The sequence below is a fragment of the Folsomia candida genome, unplaced genomic scaffold, assembly GCF_002217175.1.
Source record: "Folsomia candida strain VU population unplaced genomic scaffold, ASM221717v1 Fcan01_Sc017, whole genome shotgun sequence".
NCBI classification, from domain to species: Eukaryota; Metazoa; Arthropoda; class Collembola; order Entomobryomorpha; family Isotomidae; genus Folsomia; species Folsomia candida.
This window is the reverse complement of record NW_019091209.1, coordinates 2,024,495-2,046,497: the sequence shown is the minus strand read 5'-3', so window position 1 is coordinate 2,046,497 and position 22,003 is coordinate 2,024,495. Positions and strand designations below refer to the sequence as shown.

The window sequence follows — 22,003 nt, the reverse complement described above, 5'->3', positions numbered from 1 at the left end:
GATTTTTCGATGTCCGCATCATCTGCCCATATATGTTATACATTATATAAACCCCTACCTTCCCTATTCAACAACATTAACGACCCCAAATGTAGGACATTTCATGTCCCTCAGCTTCCGAGGCCACTGGATCGGAGGTCAAAAATATTGAAGGCGTTGGTTTCGTGGCAAAATTTCCTTTAAAATGACACCCCATATGAAAATTAAGGTTAAATTTAATCTTGGACCACACCCCCTCGCGTTTATCCGACTGATGTCATTATCGAGCTTGACCGAGAACTAAAAATTATAACCCATGTCGAAAACGGGGTTTGATTATGTTCTGCACATATCCTTCGTACAGACGGACAGACAAACCGATCACAGTACGCAGCTCACCCCACTTAATAAAGGATCCTTCCCATGCCTCCTACTTATTTAGATAACATTGGCCATATCCCAATAATCCCGTCTAACTGAATGAATATGTACATATTCATAAATAAATACCCATTCATTTCATAACACAATCAACGATATCGGTCGGTCGGTGCGTTTATTTGTTCCTTTCTTCTTCTTCTTCTTCTTGTATAACAGCGTTTTATGAGGACATGACATGCTTTTGCATATCGTGAAGTGAAGGAAACGAAAAAGAAGAACCACATTAAATTAAGAAGAAAACGGTTAAACTTCGTTTAGAGTTACACATGCCATCATTTTCCAGGAGAGAGACAAACAACCCATTAAATTTCCATTTCATATGCGGCCAGGCCATCCTCGCCGTTTATATAAGTAATTTTCAGTTTGAAATTCAACTTTGATATGGTAAACATGCATTTAGAAAAAAACGGGGTATTATTTGAGGCTGGATGAGTTCACAAAGTTAAACTAAACGAGTTGTTGTGCATGTGTAATGAATGATCAAATGTGGTCGTTCTTATATATCGATTCTATCCAGGCATGAAACTCAATCACCAACCAACCAACCAACCAACTAACTAAAAGAACAATGCATAATATCCATTTTTCTGTGTTTCATCTCCTTTGATTCTTGCTGATTGGGCTGAAATGTGGGATCTGGAATTTGTCCCTTTTTGTCCGCTTTTTGGCTCTAAAAGAAATTACGTAAAAGCTATATAGAACAAAACAAGTTGTTAACTGTCCTCCGTTATTATATATTCGTCTACTTCAATCTGATGACCGTACCATGACAATCTCTACTAGAATGACGATGGAGGTCTCGCGGATGCTCCCAGATTTTGAGGAAATTAGTCTCAATCGAGGACAAGTTTGATTAGTATGAAATTTGTGAAAGACACGATCTCCCAATGAGCACGTTTGGCCGAGATATTTGCATCCGAAGAGGAGAAAACGCGCAGTAAAGTCGACAAATTTTACACTTTCCAAATTTATTGTGCCTCTTTTCTCCTCTTGGGATGCAAATATCTCGGCCAAACGTGCCCATTGGGAGATCGTGTCTTTCGCAAATTTCATATTAATCAAATTTGTCCTAAATTGACGCAAATTTTCCCCAAAATCTGAGAACATCCTCTCGGAGACCTCCATTATGAGATACATACATACGTACGTACGTATATACACTGTACTGTACATTTTGCGTCAATATTTCCGGGGAAAAGTTTTATTATGCGGACACATCCCCATACTGCGCCTCGACTTTCTTCTAATAGCATCATTACTTTTGCATGCTTGGCATCACATCACATCATCATTAATACAATATGCAATCCAGCCTGAGAGAGAAAGAGACTTTATTTTCTACTGTTCTACATGGTTAATGATGATGACACGATGCAGGCAGACATTGGCGATGGATCTCAAACTGCGTCATCAGCCTGTCCCTGCCTGCCTGCCTCTTGTTGTCTGTCACAATCTCGCTGACCCGTTTCCACCAGCTTTCACTTCCGGAAATGATGATGACCGTCATCATCCAAAACGGAGTCGTAGTTAGTTAGCTAGCTGGTTTTTTAGTCGGTCGGTATGCTTTCTCCGCCTGTTTTAGTGGGCGTTTTTCCTCTTTTGCGATGGATATGTAAAGAGAATTTAGGCAGATTTCCATCTCAGAGGAGACGATAACCAGGCATCAAGATATAAAATATCATCCAGGCGACCTCCCCCTCTCCCAAAATTGGTGGAATGGAAACAAATCAATCTTCTTGATCTCTCCATGGAAAAAAGTACTCTTTTAGTACATATGCATGAATACATAACTGTTGTTGGGGAAAGGCGCAGTAGTAATTGGTCACATTATTATTCGTACTTGTAGTGTTTCTCGTGGTGGTTGGTGAGGACAGAGATCGGCAAACCGTGAATGGAGGAATTTTGTTCGATCCATGGACCATTCCCTTTTTGTCATGATCATTTTATTCTTGTGTGTCCATCATCTATATAAAATTGTTGTCTTATCAAGAAGTCGTCGTCTCAGTGGGCGTGGAAGTGGGGGGACAGAGGGACAATGTCCCCCCGGTTGTCCGATGTCCCCATCATCTCCCCATGTTATACAAATCCGTCCCTCCCCCACTATCTTACAATGTTAATGTCCCAAGATGCTTACGCGGTCAACGCGTCGCCTCAATATTTTAATCATAAACTGATATTTACGGTATACTGAATAATTTTGAAACATTTGGAATAAATTCGAACCTTTTTGCATGAAATAAAATTCCATGCAAATGTTCTTATAGACGATGTCCAAGAATTTTTTTTTTTGGGGGGGGGCATGTGGGGACATTAGCATTATGTGATTAGAGTAGGAGGGACTTATTAACATGATTCTGCCGAATTTCTGGGGGGACATGTCCCCTTGTCTCCCTACTTCCACTGCCAATGGTATCGACAATCGTTTATCCTTGGACTTATCATCCCCAAATATTTTTGTGTCCAGCTCCACCCACATTTTTTGATGGTCCACCCATCCTAATTTTTTTCGTCCATCGTCCATCGTCCACGCCGAAGAGTGTTCACCGTATGTACAAAGTAGTAGGATTGCAAAAGTTGAGTTAGTTGGTGGTGGTGGCGGTGGTGATAAAGAGCAGTCACTCCATCCACTGAATTGTACATTCCCGTTTAGCCACTTGGTTGGAGAGGACCCTCGATCTCTGCTCCCAGCCACTCTCCACTTCGCCTTCTAAAACGTTAAACAAGAGTCGTCGTTCTGTTGACTTGACTTTCTTTCCCTTTCCTTCTTCATCATCCTCCCTGATTCGTCATCTCAAAATATTACACAATTCATCACAAGAAATCCCCCAGTTTTTTGGAAGAAAAACACGAAAAAACAAGAAGAATCAGAGGAGGAGGAGGAGGCGAAGAAGAAGAGCTTAAATAAGTTGTTAAATAGTTTATTATTTATCTCTCTTATAAACTATAATCATCATCGTCACACCACCACCACCAGCACTTTACCACCACCACACCATCATCAATCAGCAGCAGCAATATAATAATATAGTCGATATAACAGACCAGACCACCACCACCTTTATTTAATTCTCGAGCAAAACAATTGAAAATTGGGTGGATTGGAATTTGGTTGGAGGATCATGTTACTCTCTGTGTGGTGGTTATCAATCAATAATAGCAATAGTTTGTGTGGGGTCGTTGATGATTTGATCTAGTTTTGTAACAATAACATTGACTGACATATTAGTTATTTGTTTGTTATTAGTTGAGCAGCAATAATAACATCGACAGTTTGTAGTTTGTAAGAGTAATATGTCATTTTAATGTAAAATGCCCAACCTAACGGAAATCGTGTGTCAAGGATGGCTCACAAAGTCCCCTCCGACGAGAGGAATTTTTCGTCCGGTAAGTCGTTTTGAGTTAATTGTCGATGTAATTAATGGGTGGATAAAGTTAAATCTTTATTTACTTTTTTTACTTCTTTTTGCGCAGCGCTGGAGGAAAAGATGGTTTGTCTTGAAGGGAGGAAATTTTATACATCAGTTCGTGCTGGAATATTACACGGACGATTCTATGAAAAGATTAAAAGGGGGGATCAATTTGGACGAGTGTATGCAGGTGGGTATGGGTGGAAGGCGATTAATGATATTCTAAGGTTTATTTGTATTAAATTTATATGGTTGATTTTTTTGTGTATTAGATCATCGGGCCCTTGGCTGTACAAGAAAGGCATAAGCACACATTTCAAATCCACACGACTGGAAGGACATATTATTTAGCAGCGGAAAACAATAGCGAAATGCTGAAGTGGGTAACTAGTCTGTGTCAAGTTTGCGCTCTTAAGTCGGCCGATGAAGAATCCGATGCTGGGATGGGTACATAAGCATTTTTTAAATTATTACAAATATTTTCCACATGTTTGCATTACTAAAATTACCCTTGATTTATTAATTTCTTACAGTTTTCACGCGAACAGGAGATGAAAACAATAAACCCCGAACACCTGCGCAAACCGTGTTGGCGAATGGAGTGCGAAATCGTATCGACACAAACGAAAGTGATGATTCTAGCCCAACCTTATCCAACAAGCTCCCATCCGGTCCTTACATTCCTATTTCAGAGTGTTTCACTGGGAAACCAATGCCATTATCAAGCACTAGCGGCGATGTTACCTATTCCAACAGTAGTGTTTTTCAATTCCCACCCAAGGTCAACTGGGCGACGCACCCGTCGCAGAGAGAACACACAGACTCGGACGCAACTCCGACGCCCACACCGACATCGGCCGACTCTAAAATGGTCACTGGTTCTCCAGCCGTTCCACCACCACGTCCCCCTAAATCCAAAATGAATGGATCTCCGGTTTCCGTCACCGTAACATCACCTCCTTCACAGCAAGCGTCTTCCGACACTGCAGCAGCTGCCACCACCACACCGACCGACACGGTCGCAGCCGCCGACTCTGTCGCTGTCGCAGCTACGGATCATCTGAAATCACCTCTGACCCCATGCGAGACGGAAGACACGCTTGACTCATCCTCAACCTGTTCCTCACTGCACTCTCCACCCAGCTCTGCGGGGGCAGTATACTGTAATATATCGGAAATTGACTCAAGATCAGCAGCTGCTCGTGGAACGCTGGTATCCTCAGGTTCCCTCAACGCGAATTCCCCAACCTCCCCCTCTGAACTCACTGCTTCGACTACTGAAGGCGCTCCTCCTCCCGTGGTGGACAGAAACTTGAAACCACTCAGGAACACTGAGCCATTCGAAGCTAAAAGGACAATCACAACAAACACCACTAGTAAGTCAACTACATCCTCGTACGCCAGTGGGACCATGACTCTACCCTCTCGCGGTGGTCAGTACAACAGTAGACAGCACGGGTATGCATTTTTCGCCGGACCAGTCATTGACCGAAGTAGAAAGCCTCCCGACGGTCACTTATCACTCGGACCAACCCCCGCACAAATGAAGAGCAGTCATGGAGGAGGAGGACGTCAATCTTTCTCGACATCACAACACTATAACCAAAGAACTCTTCCATCTAGTCCACACCGTCGAGCTGGCCCTGTCGTTTCTCCGAATGAGAGGAGACCTCCCGTATTCCACGAGTACGAGCAGGCCAACGAAATGAAGGGAACCTATTTACAAATCGAATGTCAGAACAAAGACGCCGTGTCGCCAAAATTCCCAGCCCCCGCGAAAACCATGAGTGGTCGGAGAGGATTCGCCAGCATACATCCTCCAATAGATCCCAGTGGATCCGTCGAATACCGTCTCATTGACCCGGTGAAGACGAAAGCGCTAAATAGGACCATTGAGGACAGAGAAAAACAACTTCGCAGCATTCGAGGTCATCACTAAGAATCAACACCAGTATATAATAACAAAACAACAAAAGTATAATAGCAGCAGGACAAGGAGCAAAACAGATTGCTAAACTTATCATGTAATATCATGGAGCACTAAACTATATACTACTAGTTATTTATTAATCCTGGTTCAAAACTATTTTATAGGAAAAAAGTGCCATTATTATTACAAGATTATAGATGACGAATAGAATATATTTATTCTCCTATACTACAACTACTACATACATAAATACTACTACTGCTATTTACTCTTTACTACTATATATATTTTGGAATATTTTGTATGTATATAAATTCATTCTCGGTTCTCGGTCAGTTAGTTTTCGGGTTTGTACGAGTATTCAACTACTACTTTTTGTAATTGTGATCAGATCAGGTTTAATTTATTATTATGCGAAATTATTACAATGTACAATAATCCACGCACAATTTCCATCTATCTCTACAAACTACTACTTACTTATGTACTACTACTCTTGTTATTTTGTTACTTAAACGCTAAATTGTTACGAATTTCCTATCTCTTCGGTATGAATGAAAGTTTTTAACGATGGCTGGCTTAGCCATTACTTCCTGTTTGACTGACCATTTTAATTTTCTATCTAACTTTTGGTACAAATAATTCACTCGTTATTCAACATACCTACGTTAATTTCATTCATTAAAAATTGTATTGTTACTACTTCTTTTTTTCTCTTTCTCTGTTAATGACCCCTCAAGCGCCCTTCACCTCTCGGCCTTTACCTCTCAATCAAATAATAGAATGGTGGAATGTGCACGAGGGGAATAATAAGTAGTAAAATTTTCACAATCCTAAAAAACAATATCAAGAAATCAATCAATCACTTATACGATTTCGGAACGTAGACACATCACAGTAAAAATATTTATGACTATTTACGCAGAATTATATACATCACTCTCAATCTATCCATTGTATTATATATGTACTGAAACAATCACATGTCATGTACCCTTACAACAAATGTACCATTCATTCATACATACAAATAAGCAATTAATTCATTTATTGTGATGCGAATAACCAACTAACTAACTAACATAACCAAATCCTAATTTTCTCCTAGATGCTCATAGATAAATTAAATTTTAATTAATTAGCTTACAATTAATTTAGATTTTTGCAGTAGAGAAGAAGGAAAAAAACTGTGAATGTTAAATCTGCATTTTTGTCTTTGTTTTTCTGGAATAATTCACATGGACATGCAATCAAGTGTCTCATGTTGTACTATTAACGATAAGTGTATGCAGTAACCCCCACCCCCCAGAAAGAGAGATATCTATATAAGTATAATATTGTTATTAAATTGTGCAGGTATTTGCTATCTGGTGGAGATCATGCATAATGATGATGTTGATGAATGGGCAATAATAAAGAAACGGTGAAATTACAAAAAATTGACGCGCATTTTGATACATATTTTTCATTTAGGTTGATTTCTGGCTAGAAAAAGTCGAAATTTAGCACATGTTATTAATATATAACAATTAAACAATGAGGGTATTCACTACTAGATAGCATTGCAACATAATTTTTGCGAAATTGCGAATTTTGCGAAGCAACAAAGGGCACGATTCTGCGAAGTTCAGAGAATTTGGTATGTGAAATTTCAAAAATTTCATAAGACAAACATTCGGTAAAGATTTATCGACTTTCCTCATTTCAGAATTTTCCAAATGTGCATGTCAAAAATATTTTGCGAACTAAGGAAATACGTAATTTCGCAAGTCATTTTTTTTTGCGAACTTGCGAATTATGCGAATTCTTAATGAATACCCTCAATATTTACAGCACATAACAAATAGCCATGAATGAACACAAATACCCAGCTAAATAAAATTACACCCACACATTACAATTACTTAACTACAATTAACCATCTAACCTAACTAACTTTATGCAAATGCGTAAATACAAAATGAGACAAACATGAGACTCAAGAAAGCAGCTTGCATTCGCCTCTCACTCAACTCACCAAAAGATGAGTCTCTCCATAAAAGATAACTGTATCACTTTTTCATGCTTATGCTTATGCATGTGAGGCAAGTTGAGACGGGGGGCAGAATGAGACTGGAATCTACACCACAGACCCAGCCAGAGCCCAGTGCTACTGGAGAAGAACAGAGCGTGCGTCCCTCTCTCAGCCATGTTGCAAATGTGCGAATGCACGAGGTTCAACTTTTCCTTCTCTTTTCTTCTCCTCCACTTTTCCACTCGTTCCCAAGAACAAACGCAACTTATTTTAACTATTCTGTTCCCACTAATTAAGTTTTTTAATTTATCGGAACACAAGCCTTCGCTTAATTAAGTATTGTATTAATTGTACCGCACTGTATCCCGGACCGTCCGGTTTTTGCACCCTGGTGTCTGGCTGGATAAGAAAAAGATAAGAATATGTCGGCTAATCCGTCTCTTCCAAATAACCGAACACTACCACCGAAGGAGTATGCTCTGTTCAAAAGGATTCTGGTAAGTTTATTTTTAATTGTTGGGAGGGGAAAGGGTTAAGTTTAGCTAGATATTTGGGGGGGGGGGGAAGGCGAAAAAAGTTGGAAAAGTTTTTTGGAGGGGAATTAGTAATGTGTGAAATTTCTGTCTTTTTTTCTAGAAATGTTACGAACATAAATTGTACAAGAACGGACTCAAGTTCGCCAAGCAGATCTTAGGCAATGGACAATTTGCGGAGCATGCGGGTAAGAATTTATTTAAAGAATTATTTATTTCGGGTTTAGTTGATTTGATTGGGTGAACTGGGTGGAAAGTTTTTGATGTTGAAAATAAATATGTAGAGGAGAAGATGGGGTGGTTTATTAATTATTATAGTTAAGAGCTTATCCGGCTAATTATAATAGACTTTTGTGACGAGGAATATAATTTACACGCATTTCACTCATTGGTTGTGCATGTGACCTTGAATGTTGATGGGAGATCATAATTTAACATTTTGTTTGCCTCTTTCTGCAGAAACTTTGGCTATGAAGGGGCTCATCCTCAATGCCCTTGGAAGACGGGAAGAAGCCTATGAATACGTTAGGAGGGGGTTGAGGAACGACTTAAAATCTCATACCTGTTGGCATGTCTATGGACTCCTGCAGGTAAACTTGTACCGAGCGTTTACTATTTTGTATTTTATTTTATTTAGATACATTTTAGGATCATATTGTTAAATTTATTCTTTTGCAGCGATCCGAACGAAAATACGATGAGGCAATCAAATGCTATCGAAATGCACTGAAATGGGATTCGGCCAATGTTCAAATTCTGAGAGAACTGTCCATAGTTCAAGTTCACACACGAGATTTAGTCGGCTATCGGGTACGTGACAGTAGTAGCAAAACAAATTATTATACTATAATCCAACTTTGTTTTTACTAATAAAACTTGTTTTCTATTCCTTCAGGACACACGAAACACTCTTTTTCAACTGAAACCAGCCCACCGAGCCTCATGGATTGGATTGGCAATGTCATATCATTTGCTAAAAGATTATGACATGTCGTTCAAAATTTTAGATGCTTTTAGCAAAACATTAACCGTGAGTAGTTTTTACAGATTGTTTACTTTTACTCGTGTTTGACATTTGTTTTAAACAAGTCTCGGTCAATATTTATTTTATACAGATTCGTGATTCATACGACTATGAAAAGAGTGAATTGCTACTGTATCAGAGTGCGATATTAGAAGAAAGTGGCGATCTCCAGTCTGCTAAAAAGTTCCTTTTGGACCATGAGCGGGACATTTATGATAAGTACACCTTCCATGAGAGTATATGTACGTTAACTTTACAACCCAAACAGACTAACCAATCATTCATAAAATAAAACTAAATGTAATTCTTATCCGTTTGCAGGTAGACTTTACCTAAACCTTGGCGAGTATGGGCGAGCAGAAGCTGGGTATCGCAAATTGCTCAGTATGAATCAGGAGGACGGCGCCTACTACGAGGGATTAGCCAAGGCAATGCAAATTGCGGATGATCCGGCAGCCAAGCTGCAATTGTATCGAAACGTTGAGCGACAGTATCCACGAGCTTACCTCCCCAAAAGGTTACCCCTGGACTGTGCGGAAGGAGAGGAATTTCTGACTTACTTGAGGCCTTACCTCGCCGCCGCTTTGGACAAGGGAACACCCTCACTCTTCACTGATATTAAGCCCATGTATCAAAATCCGGCAAAAGTGATTCAAATCGGAAACCTAGTCGAATCTATGGCTAACTCTTTGAGAGACTATGGGAAGTTCTCTAAGGGTAAGAAATATCAATTCACTATCCACGTCCATGTCCTGACTATTTGTAATGTTGACTGACCAAGTTTTCTAATTCCTCCAGATGACGAGAAAGTTGCATCCGCCTCTGCATTACTGTGGACGTATTACTACTTAGCGCAACATTATGATTATCATCGCGACACTGACACCGCTCTTGCATACATTGAGAAAGCAATCGAACACACTCCCACTTTGATTGAACTGTTCATGTGCAAAGGGAGGATTTACAAGCATATGGGCGACATGAATACGGCTGCCCAATGGATGGATGAAGCACGCGAGTTGGACACGGCTGATAGATTTATTAACTCTAAAAGTGCCAAATATCAATTGCGAGCCAACCGTGTGGAGGCTGCGGCTGCTGTCTGTGGAAAATTTACAAGGGTTCGTGAGATGATTTAAACAAATTGGCATAATTTTCATCAATATTTGTAATAACTTTATTCATATGATTGCAGGAAGGAGCGTCTCCCATGGAAAATTTGAATGAAATGCAATGCATGTGGTTTCAAACTGAATGCGCTTTAGCATACCAACGACTCGGACAACTTGGTGACGCTTTGAAGAAATGTCATGAAGTTGACCGGGTAAGAATTCCCACTCCATTGGTCCAATAATAAATGATCAAACCTGGTCGTTATTTCTTCAAATAAAAACACAAACATATAAATATCTACGGTTGTAAACATGATGTAGCAAAAATCCAATAGATCCTTCTGAGTACACTTTCTGAATGAGACTTAATTTGCCTGATTGCACAAAAAATATCTGCAAAAAATCAAAATATATTCCTCTTGTCATTAATTAATTACGTTATGTAACCAAATCCTGTATCCTTTTTTGTTGCAGCACTTCACAGAAATCATCGACGATCAATACGACTTCCACAGCTATTGCCTCAGAAAAATGACGCTACGCTCATACATGGAGCTGCTCCGTTTGGAAGATGTTCTTCGAGCACATCCGTTTTACTTCAAAGCTGCAAGGTACGTGGAAAAACAAATAATTGACGCAGAAAATACATCGTAAAATCCTCTTTATCTCATAAACCCAATTTGTTAATTGCTTATCTGATGTGTACTACACAACAATTCATAATTAATAATAATAATCTTACATCGTGAAATAATAATCTTCCCTCGCGCAACAATATCTTCTACTGGTATCATTATATTGTATATATTGTTGCAATTCAGGATAAAAATTATGTTGGAAAGTTATTCAATCCAAATCGAGGCGGCGGATTGGAAGAGAGTTGCATTTATTTACCAGTAAAAAATGCAAAAGAAATAAATTGTCCAAATGGCCGGAAATAAGATCCTTATTAACTAAATGTTTACCACACATCGAGCCATTGTTATATAGTTTCTTCTTTAACTCATTATCCACAATTTCAATGCGTTATTATTATTATATTACGAGAAAAACTGTATAATTTATAGCCTTGTCGTACTCCCCATCCCGCTGAGGAGCAAAGTGTACTGTTATTAATCCATTTATTTTACTGTTAATTGTTTTCTTCTTATTGTTGTTTGTAGGTGTGCAATCGAAGTTTACATTCACTTGTATGACCACCCTTTACAAAACAAGTCGGCGGATGAGCAAATTAGTCCAGGTAAGAAAACTTTGCTGACAAGTTCACACGCTTCTGCTTCCTCTCAGACATATCGTATTGAGAGAAGAGGTCTTGGCCTATCATGGGGGACAGTTATCTATACATTTTTATTCCCATCACACAGTCGTCGAAGCCGTCTTTAGTGACATCAGTATCATTTATGTCACTTATGCCTTTCAAGCGGACAGACGTCACTTTCATTTTTAATTTAAACACACAGTTTGAAATTAAATCTGTCACTCGTTTCCTGTGGCATGATTTTTATTCTTGCTTGATTTCTGTTCTCGTTCATTACTGAACTGACCGAGGATTTATGTATTTATTTATTTGTTCTTGATTACCTATGCTTGCTAATTTGTATTTATGATTTTTTTTATCCTTTCAGTCATTCCCATTACAGGTTACTGCTGCTTAATCAAATTGCGTGATTTTAACCGTATGTGCTTTTGGTTTGTATATATGCTGATTTGATAACTAAAAAGGGCTTATGTATTTTATTCGTAGCGCGTATATATTTAAGTAGTTGCGTTGCGTTTATTACTTACCCGGTCTGTATTTAATCTGGTTTATGAATGGGGACATGTTTCTTTGTGGGGTAGATTTTTTTTATGCGAGCTGTGACCAATTACTTAAGCCTAAAACCTAGGCAGAGAGAGGGAGAGAAGAATTGAGAATGATACTTTGATCCAATTCTTGGGAAACATTTAGAATTTCATTATTGTTGTTACGCGACTTTTCGAAATGCATTATCTATTCGTTGACTTATCTTTGTTACCTCTCTCTCTCTGACTAAATACCTAATACTAGAAACTCGTAGAAAGCACATCCGGACTGAATTATTCTATTTGTCGCATTTATTCATTCATGTGCGTCAACAATGAGGAGGAGGAATTTGATATTATTATAATAGTAATTGAGCTCTGTATAACGCGATAATATTTTGCATACTGTCAAACTATTTGGTATTCAGCGGCTCAATTTGCATCCTGATGAAGTAAGTAAGTAGTAGATTGCTTGCTTAGTATTTAGTAGAGCCGTTGGGGATATCTCGTCCTGCTGAATTTTGTAGCATGGCTTGCAAATAATACCTGACAGATTATTATTATAATCCTGTTGACAATAATTAAACTGTGTGAGTCAGGATAACAGTAACAACAACCTTGTCTTTATGCAAGTGACTGAGGTGCAATTTTTCTCTGCTTGGTTTTTTTACACGAGTAAATATTTAGTCATAATTACTTCTAGAAGAAAGAAATCATGGAAAACTTGTGCAAAATGGCAGGATGTAAACATGATCAAATGTCCTTCACCACCTTTGAGCCAACATGAGTACATACAAACGACTGGAAATTGTTGTCACCTGTAGAGAAAAAAATGCTTATTATGACAAGTTGGGACGAATTGCCTTGAAATTTTGCCTTTTCGCATATCAATGGTTGAATTATGGTGAAAAAAGTGTGTCGCGGTCGAAATGCGAAGCTGCTAATCGGATTCGATATGACATTTTATTTTATTTTATTATTCATACACTTAGAAGATCTGAGCCTGTGTTTACACGGTGTGCATCAAGCATGTAAATAATCCCAACTTCCTTCCCATTCTGATTGATGCGTGGCAATACATAAGTGAGCTGCAAAATGGCACCACTTATTGTTCTTTAGATCTCTGCGTTTTGTTTGTGCGTAATAAAATAGTTCATGGTGATGACGAATTGTTGACGAAATGATGTCTACTTAAAGGAAAAGTGAATCCAATAAATGTTTAGGTAATTTAGGCAGGTCTAACAATTTGTTAGCGTGAAAATTATTGGGTAGGCAGGTATGCTCGCGCTTTTAATGTAATTACGACCAGAAAGTCCATTTTCCTTAATCACACACATGTCCATGTCGCCACACGCATATGAGGCAGGCAGGCAGGCGGACAAGGCATGTAAGATTAGGTAGGGCTGGTTAACACCAATTAATGATCGATTGAGTGGTCAGTTTCAATATTTGTGACATGATTGTCTACCATGCAATTATGTGGTGGTTCTCGCAGTGCTGCAATTGAGCGTAGGACCTGTATCGATGCAAATGTATTTCAAAAAACTATTAAGTTTTTACCACACTGCATTATTGCTTTGGTTTGGTTAAGGACTCAATTGGACATGTATGTATATAGGCACACATGTTGTCATTAGTCATTAGGTGGACATGTATATATTGGTTTGGATCAAGCAAGTGCTTCCGTTCAGTTTTTGCCGTATAGTGATCACTTGATCACTCACTCCTTTTGGCGTAAGACAAGAGTCATAAATAATGCATGTAGTAGCTGTCGAGTGGAGCAAGAAATTAATGACGATAAAATACAAAACCAATGACTCTGTTGCACATTATTGTATCGTAATTATGAGGCCAGTTACATACTTACTTAGATCGATATACAGATATTGGTTGGAGGCAGTTGTAATGACAATGTCGTCGTAATTGTGTTAGAGGAATACCATCATCATTATTATTATTATTATTTTGCAAAAGATGGAAAGAGCGAGCAAGCAAGCGACCTGCAGGGTGGAGGGGGCCACGCCTTGCTTACTTTACTTTATACAGCTTACTTAACTCAGAGTTCAGTTCAACATACATTTATTATTATGTCCTCAGGAAAAGAGAATGCAGTTATTCCACTAGCAGCAGTAAGGAATGAAAATTGCTCCCATTTTTACTTTTTGACCCATTTTTTATCCCAACGACCAACCTGATTCATTCGCGTATTACTTAACAAAATAATGATAATGTGTAGGTAGGTGCAGGTAGGACTTATGTATACATAGAACAGGACAAACTTAAGGATTTTCACCCCAACATGACACGAAACATCAGGGGCAGAGGAAGAAGTCGTGGGGACATTAGCATTGTAGGATAAGGGAGGCATGGGTTTATATGAGATGTCGACATCGAAAAACCGTGGGGACATTGTCCTCCTATCCGCGGCGACTGGTCGTCTGTCGGCATTTCTTAGAGACATAAACTTTACCATTTTTATACGATTATTATTAATCGTCCCATTAATTTAATGGTACTGGCTCTCCTCTTAATTTAATAGTTATGATTATTTTGCTTCGATCAACGACTGAGACAGATGGAGATAATGAATAAGTGAGCAAGGCTGGTCAGCACCGGCCACGCCAGGTCTAAACGTATTATGAATTATTGTGATGATTATTATGTAATAATGATGACCATTAATTACGCTTTTTTCTCTCTCTTCTTTCTTTTTCTTTTCAATACATAACATCATTCGCATTCTTTTCCTTTATTTTATTTTACTTGTCCTTCACACATTTTATAACAAATTTGAGACGACGACGAATTTTTAAAAAATATAGGGTAAAACTTATCATTATCTTCTGTACATTTATCGATTTACATATATTTATAACGCGACGATTGATCAACAATGAATGAACGAATGTGGGACGCGTGTCTTATGGGAAACAAGGTTGATAATTGAGTCTGAAAATTGAAAATCGCCTCTACTTACGTTTAAAAAAGGGGTACACACAATACAATATATACGTATTTATCTATATATAACTTATGTATACAGGCATAGTAGCATAGGAAATTGATACGTTCTGCACAGTAGATGAGCACAAGTCAAGATTACAAGAGCCATAAGAGAAATATATAATTGACTTTTTTTCACACTGTAAAAATTGAGCCGTAGTGGTAGTATCGTTTTGTCAACACGGTGATCCTAAAAAAATGGAGGAAGGACGCTAATTAAGTAGGCAAAAGGGGGAACCCGGGGGTTAGTGACGACTTGTATGGCATCTGATCAGTTCCATCACACGGTGTGCATGCAAAAAAAAGGTTGAATGGTTGATATTTGACACCACTGTGTCACCACGTCCGTTGAGAATCGATTCCTTATTCCTGGCTGCTAGCTACTACCACTTTATTTAAGGAATAATTCATGTAGCAAGCATTTTTTTCTAAGCGGTATGAATGAAGTGATACTTGTACACACACCACGCCAAACAATGATAATACGACTGAGATATTACAATGTCGAACAATAAGATCGTGTCTTTTTGCTGCATATCTTACTTAAAGACCCAGCCTTTCCCTCAGGCTGTGTTATTTCTTTCATGCACGACGCTTCGCCAGTCAGTCAAGACTTGTGGATAAATATTTGACATTATTTTTTTCTCTGTAGTAATGTCGGACCTCAACTTCAATTGAATGACTGTACAATATCTGCTGCTGCACCAACACAAGTGCAGTCTTGTAACCTTAATTGTTCTTTTTGGATGCAGCAACAACAATAGAGTTGAACAAGTTTTTACCCTTAACTCAGTTTACGCTAAGTTTAGTTGGTATTCTTAGGAGGAGAATTACACAGATTTTGTAGAATTTATGTATGTATGCAAGTGTCTCTGTTATATCACTATCTTGACAACTTCCTTCCAACCGTTTCCATTGAGTGAGCCCTTTCACATATCACAATCCCTGCGCACGTTTTGCACGACGAAGTACCACCACTACCACTTTTAGTTATCTATGTGCGTCCGAGGAGGTATATTTATTTATAAACGTAAATAATTGTTCCTTCTCTCTTAACGTATCATTAATATTATGTGGTGGTGGTACTACTTAATGAAAAGGTTTATCTCATTCAATGGCATTTATGAGGTCGTTACACACACACAGACACACTTGTTATTATTATTTAATTATGTTGGCTAGCTTCTCGTGTACCGGCTGCAGTACTACATTTTTTTTCCTACATACTCCTTGTTGGTTTTTTTGGTTTGGCACTTTCAGTCAAGTTTCTCTTCTTATTTCTTCATAATTTGATTTTGTAACTAAAACCTCCCGGTCCGCCGCGTTGGAAGGAGTAGTAGCTTCCATCGGGGGAGGTGGAGGAGGGGGAATTGCCAGTCTTGCCAGGGTCTCCTCCTGTCGCCGAGGAGGAGGCGGAGGCGGACGAGGACGCCGAGGTGGCCGGTTTGGTACTCGGACCGGCTCGAAACACCGTCGTTGTCCGTGTAGTTACCGCTTCCGATTCTGTATTGTACTGGGGGAGTGGTTCCCTGTGAGAGAAGAGGAAAAAATTGGAGGGATTATTGCACATGAGGAGGAGGAGGAGAGAAGAAGCATTGTTTAAGATTATGTACAAGTCATGAGACAATAATAAAAACAGGGGCCGCGGAAGGGTGAGGGGACAGAGGGACAATGTCCCCATCTTGTATAAACCCCGGCCTCCCATATTCAACAATTTTAATGTCCCCAGATGTCCCCACAGCTTCTTCCGCGACCACTTAATAATAAACATGCATCTCGCAGAGAATAGATGTGCAGATGAAAATTACAGGGTTTTGTTGTTTAGTACAGAGACCTACATTCTTCTGAAAGCTCTATGAAAACGGGGGAAATGTTGCGTCACTTAGTTTACATTTCATCCATTCATGTATGAATACATATCACATTCAGTGAGTGAGCAACAACCGCTAACTAACTACTGTCTTGTGTTAGATCATGATACCGAATTAAATAATAATAATTCCATTGTTACCAATTTTATGCGAGGTGGTGTGGTATGTTGCGGTATTACTTTTTTGATTGTAGTGGTGATGGTAGTAGAAATGGAAACAAATAACTATTTGCAATCGCGTTCGCTTGTGACTTGACACAGTCAGAGGATAATCATAATTGTTTTTTTCTTCTCTGTCTCTCTCCCTCATCAGAGATATCGTATCATGGCGTAAGAGAAGTTTCAATTTAGCAATGGACAAAATCAAGCCAGAAGAAATTAACATGTCGTCGTTCTCGTCGTTCCTTTCTCATAAAATGAATCTGTCTTTCTTTCTTTCAAACATTGCGACACACGTTTTACGATGGCAGGATTATTACCGTTTTTTTAAATTTTATTTTACTACAAATTTTGCCGTAAAAGAAGATAATTCTGGACTAAGGATTGAGTTCATTGATTCATAAAAATATTGGAGTAATGGTCATGGTTTTTTTAGAGCAGAGATAAATAATAATTTAACGTCTTGCACATTAAATATATGATTCATGATTATCTCTTTCTGCCTGCGCGTGCTTTTTACACTTGCCGATGGTAAAATTCCGTAGTTGAAACTGGCTCAATAAAAATGGGTGGAGTCGTGTCGAACTAAACATGATCTTTCTTTCTCCTCTTTCGCAAACTATCAATGAAGCATGACCAAGTTCTCTGCTGTTGTAAAGGTTAATTGGTAGCAGGCTGTGCTTTATGAATGTAGGTATGTATGGGGCACATTCCTCTATATTCGGCCTACACGTTCGTCATATCGTCATTATACTCTTCACTTCTTTTCTTTAACAAGCATCAGATTATCGTTATGATTGTTATTATTATTTCATTATTCCTGTTAGATTCATTCAGGTGGGGCTCTGACATGTCCCTCAACTGACGGTAATAATATTATGACGATTAGAGAGAGAGAGAGACTTCATTTTTAGCAATGTTGTGAAACTAGGTTCCTTCACAATATTTTTTTGAAGGACACGACACAAGTGTTTTGATTTGATGTAGAGCAAACATTTATTATTGTCCCTGTAGAAAAAAGGCTACAAGTGTTATATTCATTCATGTGAAATGGATGCATTATTTTCCTGACATTCCATGGGAATTGGACAGTGAACGAATCGACAGGAGGCATTGTGCGTTTGTTGGGCATTGTTTATGTATGTACAGTTTTGTGCTTTATGACTGACTTGAGTTATTTAAATGATGATGTGTGTGTCCTTTTTTTATCCTTTCACTTGGTCAGTCAGTCAGTCAGAAATGGGATGAGAGGGTTTTAATAAAGGAGATTTAATTTGTATGAAAATTGAGACAATTAGACGCACCTGTAATTCACGTACAGATCTTGACGAAGGGGCGATTGTTGTTGTTCTTGTTGTGGGAATTGTTGACTTAAAAGGGGCGACCTATACTGGTCAGGGTTTAGCAGGGATTGACCCCCGTTTAGGTTTTCTTGTTGGTTGAAAAATGGCTGGAAAGTTTGTTGTTGAGGTTGTTGGTATGCAAGGTTGTTGTTTTGGTTATTGAAGTTATTGCGAAATTGTTGCGAATTAGGGAAATAGTTGTTTTGTTGCGGTTGGGATTGTTGGAGGGGTTGGTAGTACTGCGTTATTGGGGAGTAGTAACCATCAACTTGGGGTCGAGGTTGAGGCTGTTGAGGGTTGAAATATTGGTTTTGGAAGTCGAAAATGGGACCACGTTGTCGAACTGATTGGTTCGAGGGGTAGATGAGATTCGGCTTATTGTTAGATTGTGGTTGGACCGTGGGTCCGAACGCGGGGCGGAAACCGGTCGCGAAATTGTTAACTTGGGGGAGACTGTTGGCACCGCTATTGTGATTGTAGGCGTGGGGTTGACGCCGCGAGTTGGTGTCGGCGTTGTTGAGATTCGTCGCGATGGTGGGGGTGAGGGAATATTTGGGTGATTGGAGTTGAATTATGGTCGGTTTTTGGCGCTGACCACCAGTACCACCGAGAGGCGTGTAGTAGTTATTGTTGGGATGCTGGAATCCATTGTTATCGTCAGATTGGTACACGACATTATTCTGATTATTTTGATGGTGGCGAAGATTGCTCAACCCATTGTGATGATTATTGTTGTTCTGGTTGTTAAGATAAATTGGGGGCGATTGTTGATCGAGAACAATTGGTCGGACGGTGTGAGATGGTCTGTCGTTATTATTATTTATAAAGTATTGATGATTCTGAATCTTCTTACTGGTCGGTTTTTTCGTGTACATGTTATAAATGGCGTCATACTTTGGCGTATTGTAGTACACGGATTTGACCGGAAGTTCCGTGGGTTTCTTGTTATACTGGAGGATAACGTGGTCCTCATCGTCCAGCACTCTGGTTGGATAACCACGCTCATCAAACGGAGGGCGTGGCGTGGGTTCATACGGAGAATAAAGGTCTCCCTGCTGCTGCTGCTGGTTGTGTTGATTGAGCGCTTCTTGATTCAACTCTGCCAAGGATTTCAACTGACCTCGCACATACACATAGTTGTTCAACGGCTTCGGAGTAGTCACAATTAAGTTGGTAACAATTGGCGCAATTGTGTTTGTTATCAGTGGTGGCACTACTGGAAGTGGTTGTGGTGGTGGAGGCGATGGTGATTGAATATTGTTGAATTGATGATCATCCAACTCGTCATCTTGAGACAAAGGAGTTATCGGTGGTGGTGATATCACGTTACTCACATCCGTGTCCGCCTCATATTTTGACCCAACGTTAAAATTGCCCTTGTTGAGCTTGGTCCCAGCCCCACCCAAAAGAGCAGCCCCTGGGCGAGTGTATTTTCTCTTCTTATTGTTGACATTGTTAACATTGTTGTTCAAGGCTGCTTCCGAGTTGTGGTGGACGTAGGGAAACGGTGTGGTCACGAGAGGCTGGTAGGCTTCCTCGCTATCGTCGGGTGGGTTGGTCATGGGGAACTTTGGTTTCTTTCCGTTAGGTCTTTGTTGCGGTCTTTTATTGCCGAAGGAGTTGTACAATCCGGTCGCAGGGGGGAAGGTGGGACGTGTCGTGGTGGTGGGGGTTTTGTTGTACACGGTGTAAAAGTTTTTAGGAGGTGGGACCACGAGTCCCGGGGCGAACGGGCCGGGCGGCACGATGGTGGTGTTATCATCTTGATAATCAAAGTCGTACGGTGGGGGGAGGAAGATTGAGGGGTCGTCGGTCTCATTGTCGTTGGGGTTGAGGACGAGTGGTGGGAAGAAGGGTGGGTATCCGCCAGGACCGGGACCGGGTGGTCCGCCGGTTCTGTTGAAGCCGGGCGGAGGTGGGTAAAACCCGGGTGGTGGCGGGCCGGGTGGGAAAGATCCGTTTCTATTATTTCCTGGGGGAGGGAATGGGAAAAAGTGTGGTGGTGGGGGTAACTGGTTATTAGTAAAGTTGCCCTGTGGTGGGAAGAACGGGTATGGGGGAGGTTGTCCGTTATTGTTCGGGTTAAAGTTTCCCGGACCATACCCACCACCACCGTATTGCCCTCCGGGGGGTGCACCTTGTGGAAAAAGTGAGTTATTTCCTCCCCGGAAGGGGAGGGGTGGTGCGAAGTACTCAGGTATCGAGCCATTCGGGTAAAGTGGCACCATTCCCGGGGGAGGTAGCCTGCTAGGATCGAAGGACTCATTAAACGCACCAGGTGGTGGGTATGGGAGCCCAAAGGGTGGAAGTGGCCCCAGAAAAACGGGAGGCCCCGTATCATTCACAAAGACGGGGAACGGGGGTGGATTATTAGAATCCAACGCAATCCTCAACGGTGGTCTATTTCCGCGCTGATAGTTATCAATCGGTTTCCAATGTTCTCTCAACGACGCGTCCAAATCACCCCCTTTCAAAACCAACAAATGTCCATCCGATAACCAAATATCGTTCGCTTTCACATTCCCTAACGTTTGCTTGTTATCATTCTTGGGGAAATCGTCACTCGCCTTGTACGAAACCAGACCCGGTGCTTGGGACGGCTTATCATCGAAAAACTTATCGATCAAGGCATACTTCCCGTCTTGGGAGCCAATCTCCAACGCCAAATTTTTATCACCTCCACCACTCGTTGTACTGTTATTAACAGCGGTTAGTTTCTCATCCTCGCTACCACCTTCCTCCTTATTTCTCGTCACGACGATCTTGTTCTTATTCGGACGCTTGACCTTTCTTCTCCGCCCGCTCTTTGGCTTGGTGCTGATTGGTTTAGGTGTGTACTGCTCTTGTTCGATGGAGGACGCTTGTTGTGGGGATGGCTCTGCCGGCTCCTGGGGCAAAGTCACGGTCCGGATGCGGGACCGATTTCTGCGGACGGATTTTAATTTCTTATGGTGGGGACGACGACGTGTCGTCTTTCTCGTCGTGGTGGGGAAGGAGCTTGGGGGATATCGAGAGTAGGTGGAGGGGTCATCTTCCGATGGATTTTGATAAGGTTGTAGGTGTCCCCCCTGGTCTGGGTCGGACTCAGTCTTAATTTCTTCAATGGAGTTGGAAGGGGCGGAGGGGGGAGGGTAGATGGAGGGTTGGAAAGACCTATCACTGTTTAATCGTCGCCTATAAATTAGGGTGGGACTCGCCGTGATAATCCCATCACTCCCGTCCTCATCTTGTAAGTCTTCTTCCCCACTGTGGGTCCGAATTCGTAGTGGCGTCACTCCCAAACTCGTCAACAATGAGAGGGTGACAATCAGTGTGACGTGAAACGTGGGTGTCGTGACCCTCATGGTGGTGACTACACGGGATTAAAAATAGGTGGGGTTTTCCCTCAAAAAGTTGGACTTGGTTG

At 40.4% G+C, this 22,003-nt stretch overlaps 3 protein-coding genes across 3 annotated transcripts in view; 2 read left to right on the top strand and 1 right to left on the bottom strand.

The window, feature by feature from the left end:
* Positions 1-3,046: 3,046 nt before the first annotated feature.
* On the top strand, positions 3,047-7,196 carry LOC110856830 (protein daughter of sevenless). Its single transcript, XM_022105391.2, has 4 exons — positions 3,047-3,804; positions 3,892-4,017; positions 4,100-4,274; positions 4,361-7,196. Exons 1-4 carry the CDS (start codon positions 3,730-3,732, stop codon positions 5,764-5,766), a joined length of 1,782 nt encoding a protein of 593 aa, XP_021961083.1. The 5' UTR covers positions 3,047-3,729; the 3' UTR covers positions 5,767-7,196.
* Positions 7,197-7,981: 785 nt separating this feature from the next.
* Positions 7,982-22,003, top strand: part of LOC110856864 (N-alpha-acetyltransferase 15, NatA auxiliary subunit) — a 21,953-nt gene continuing 7,931 nt past the window's right edge. Inside the window, exons 1-11 of the mRNA XM_022105445.2 lie at positions 7,982-8,268; positions 8,408-8,492; positions 8,764-8,894; positions 8,983-9,114; positions 9,200-9,334; positions 9,420-9,570; positions 9,650-10,045; positions 10,127-10,449; positions 10,524-10,652; positions 10,915-11,051; positions 11,604-11,680. Coding sequence (XP_021961137.1) covers positions 8,194-8,268; positions 8,408-8,492; positions 8,764-8,894; positions 8,983-9,114; positions 9,200-9,334; positions 9,420-9,570; positions 9,650-10,045; positions 10,127-10,449; positions 10,524-10,652; positions 10,915-11,051; positions 11,604-11,680 — 1,771 coding nt within the window. The 5' untranslated portion in view covers positions 7,982-8,193. The remainder of the gene's footprint in view (positions 8,269-8,407; positions 8,493-8,763; positions 8,895-8,982; positions 9,115-9,199; positions 9,335-9,419; positions 9,571-9,649; positions 10,046-10,126; positions 10,450-10,523; positions 10,653-10,914; positions 11,052-11,603; positions 11,681-22,003) is intronic.
* LOC110856863 overlaps positions 14,931-22,003 on the bottom strand; it is an 8,112-nt gene continuing 1,039 nt past the window's right edge. Inside the window, exons 2-3 of the mRNA XM_022105444.2 lie at positions 18,559-21,949; positions 14,931-16,754 (exon numbers count right to left, since the gene is read on the bottom strand). Coding sequence (XP_021961136.1) covers positions 16,508-16,754; positions 18,559-21,941 — 3,630 coding nt within the window. The 5' untranslated portion in view covers positions 21,942-21,949 and the 3' untranslated portion in view covers positions 14,931-16,507. The remainder of the gene's footprint in view (positions 16,755-18,558; positions 21,950-22,003) is intronic.